This window comes from Microtus ochrogaster, chromosome 2 (assembly GCF_000317375.1).
Source record: "Microtus ochrogaster isolate Prairie Vole_2 chromosome 2, MicOch1.0, whole genome shotgun sequence".
In the NCBI taxonomy this organism is placed as follows: Eukaryota; Metazoa; Chordata; class Mammalia; order Rodentia; family Cricetidae; genus Microtus; species Microtus ochrogaster.
The window spans coordinates 96,171,366-96,173,374 of record NC_022010.1 but is presented as its reverse complement, the minus strand read 5'-3'; the positions used below and the strand labels follow the sequence as shown (position 1 = coordinate 96,173,374).

The window sequence follows — 2,009 nt, the reverse complement described above, 5'->3', positions numbered from 1 at the left end:
GATGACACGTTAGGACTCCTGTTTGACAAACCTCACCACCCTAATGACTCAGCTATGGATCTCATATGAAAGCCATTTTGAAGACTAACAATTGGACTTACGTCTTGTTAATAAGACGTCATTTCACATAGAACTAAGCAAAGCAATAATGAGATGCTATCCTTCAAATTAGCTTAAGGATTGCGGTGCCAAGAAGTCTTAAAAAGAAAAGCCAACACCCAGCTTTCTGAGCGCTATATAATGTCCCCAGAAAAGATATAATGTCCACATATTTAAACCTGGCATTTGACAACCTGAGTCTTCCTAGCTGACTTCAATTAAGGGTTTGGAGAATATGCCTCATAGCTGCTGCCACTCATGCGGGAGCTTGGGTAATGCCCCATCACTCTCTGCCATCACACACGACTCTAATCCTAAAAGCTTTGAAGATGGCATTTTCTTACCCAGCAGTTTTCACGGCAGAACCTGGCTCCTAGACAACATTCAAGAAACCTACAGTGAAACCTCCACCCACCAAACGGCCCCCTGTGAAAAGCACCAGCGTGAAGTGGACTCTTGTGTGCAAAGTTCCTGGATCTCCGGAGCCAACCAAACAACTTGGTCCAACTCCAAGACCTGTGAAAGAACAACATGCCAGTCAGGAGTCTCCTCAGCTGTGCCAGAGTGTGCTTCTCAACCCTGCCAGTCAAGAAATTGTCAGCAAATGGGTTTTAGAGTCCAGAGCTATCAACCTGCAAGTTACATGGCCAAGTGTTACCCGCGAAAGTCTACAGTGTCTGAGAGTTGCCAAATGGTGGAGTTTGAAGTCAGCCAATGCTGCTCTCAGGCTTCTGTGTCCAGTTCCTGTAACTCCTTGAGCAATGTTGTCTCTGAGACCCAGCTTGTGGAATCTTCTAGCACTTATGAGCCAGCATGCTGTGTGACAGGCGGTTCACAATTGCCTAGTAAGTGAAGACTTTACAGAGGATATGATTAGATTTCCGGATACTTGGGAACTTATTTTCTCTAAATATAAAGTAATGTCTTTGGTTTGAGAACAAGCTTTTCCTTTTGGGTATTTCTGGTGGTAATCTCAGATCATAAAGCATGCTGACCATTTTGGTAAATAGTACACTATTTACTGTTCATCAGGGAATAACCACTGGTTCTTGAAAAGAAAACTTTCACTACTAATCTATGAAAATATTAACAGGAGATATGGCTTATTAACTAATGTGATTATACCAGAAATTCATGGAATGCTGAAATTCATTCTGGATGCTCAGGGCGCTGTACAATTTCTGTTAGGCTCAATTCATCAAGAAATCAATATGTAGACAATAACACCAGAAATACTGCTCAAACTGAGTCTACTCACTAACTAAATCAAAACACTTGTAAGTAAAAACTGGAGTCTTTCATATGAAGTGCAAGAATTTTGAATTTCATCTTCATGAAGTTTGTAACAGCACAGTGGCTGGTGGTATTTTGACAGATAATTCACAACTAGAATCCTCACTATATTTCCAATGTTCCTACTTTTCTCACCTCTTTTTTTTTCCAGTGATTTGGGGATTTGGGAATGGAAAAAAAGGGATTTCTCTTAAATAAAATAGACTTATAAATCAACATTTTGGTGAGATTTTTAAAAGATTAGTGTGTGTGTATATGTATGAGTGTGTGTGTATATGTGTGTGTGTGTGTGTGTGTGTGTGTGTGTGTGTGTGTGTGTGTATGCCAGATTCCTTAGAGCTAGGGTTTCAGGATTTTGAGCTACCTGACTTAAGTGGGAACCAAATGAAGGTAGGTCCTCTGGAAGAGCAGCAAGGACTCTTAACTTCTGAGCCATCTCTCCAGGTCCCTTGCTGTGAGTTTTATATTATAGTTTTAAAGGATGCTTTGATGTGATGAAAACAGCATATGTTGAAAATTAAAAGAACATGTTCCCATACCACACTTTTTAGGAAAAGAGCCAAAATATAGTATCATATTTTGGTTGCTATACAAAGATAGAAACATACTCAATGTAA

General features: G+C 40.0%; 1 protein-coding gene across 1 annotated transcript; it reads left to right on the top strand.

The window, feature by feature from the left end:
• The first annotated feature begins 334 nt into the window (after window positions 1-334).
• On the top strand, window positions 335-952 carry LOC101985849 (keratin-associated protein 27-1). Its single transcript, XM_005345321.1, has one exon. The coding sequence runs from the start codon at window positions 335-337 to the stop codon at window positions 950-952; it is 618 nt and encodes a 205-aa protein (XP_005345378.1).
• Window positions 953-2,009: the final 1,057 nt, after the last annotated feature.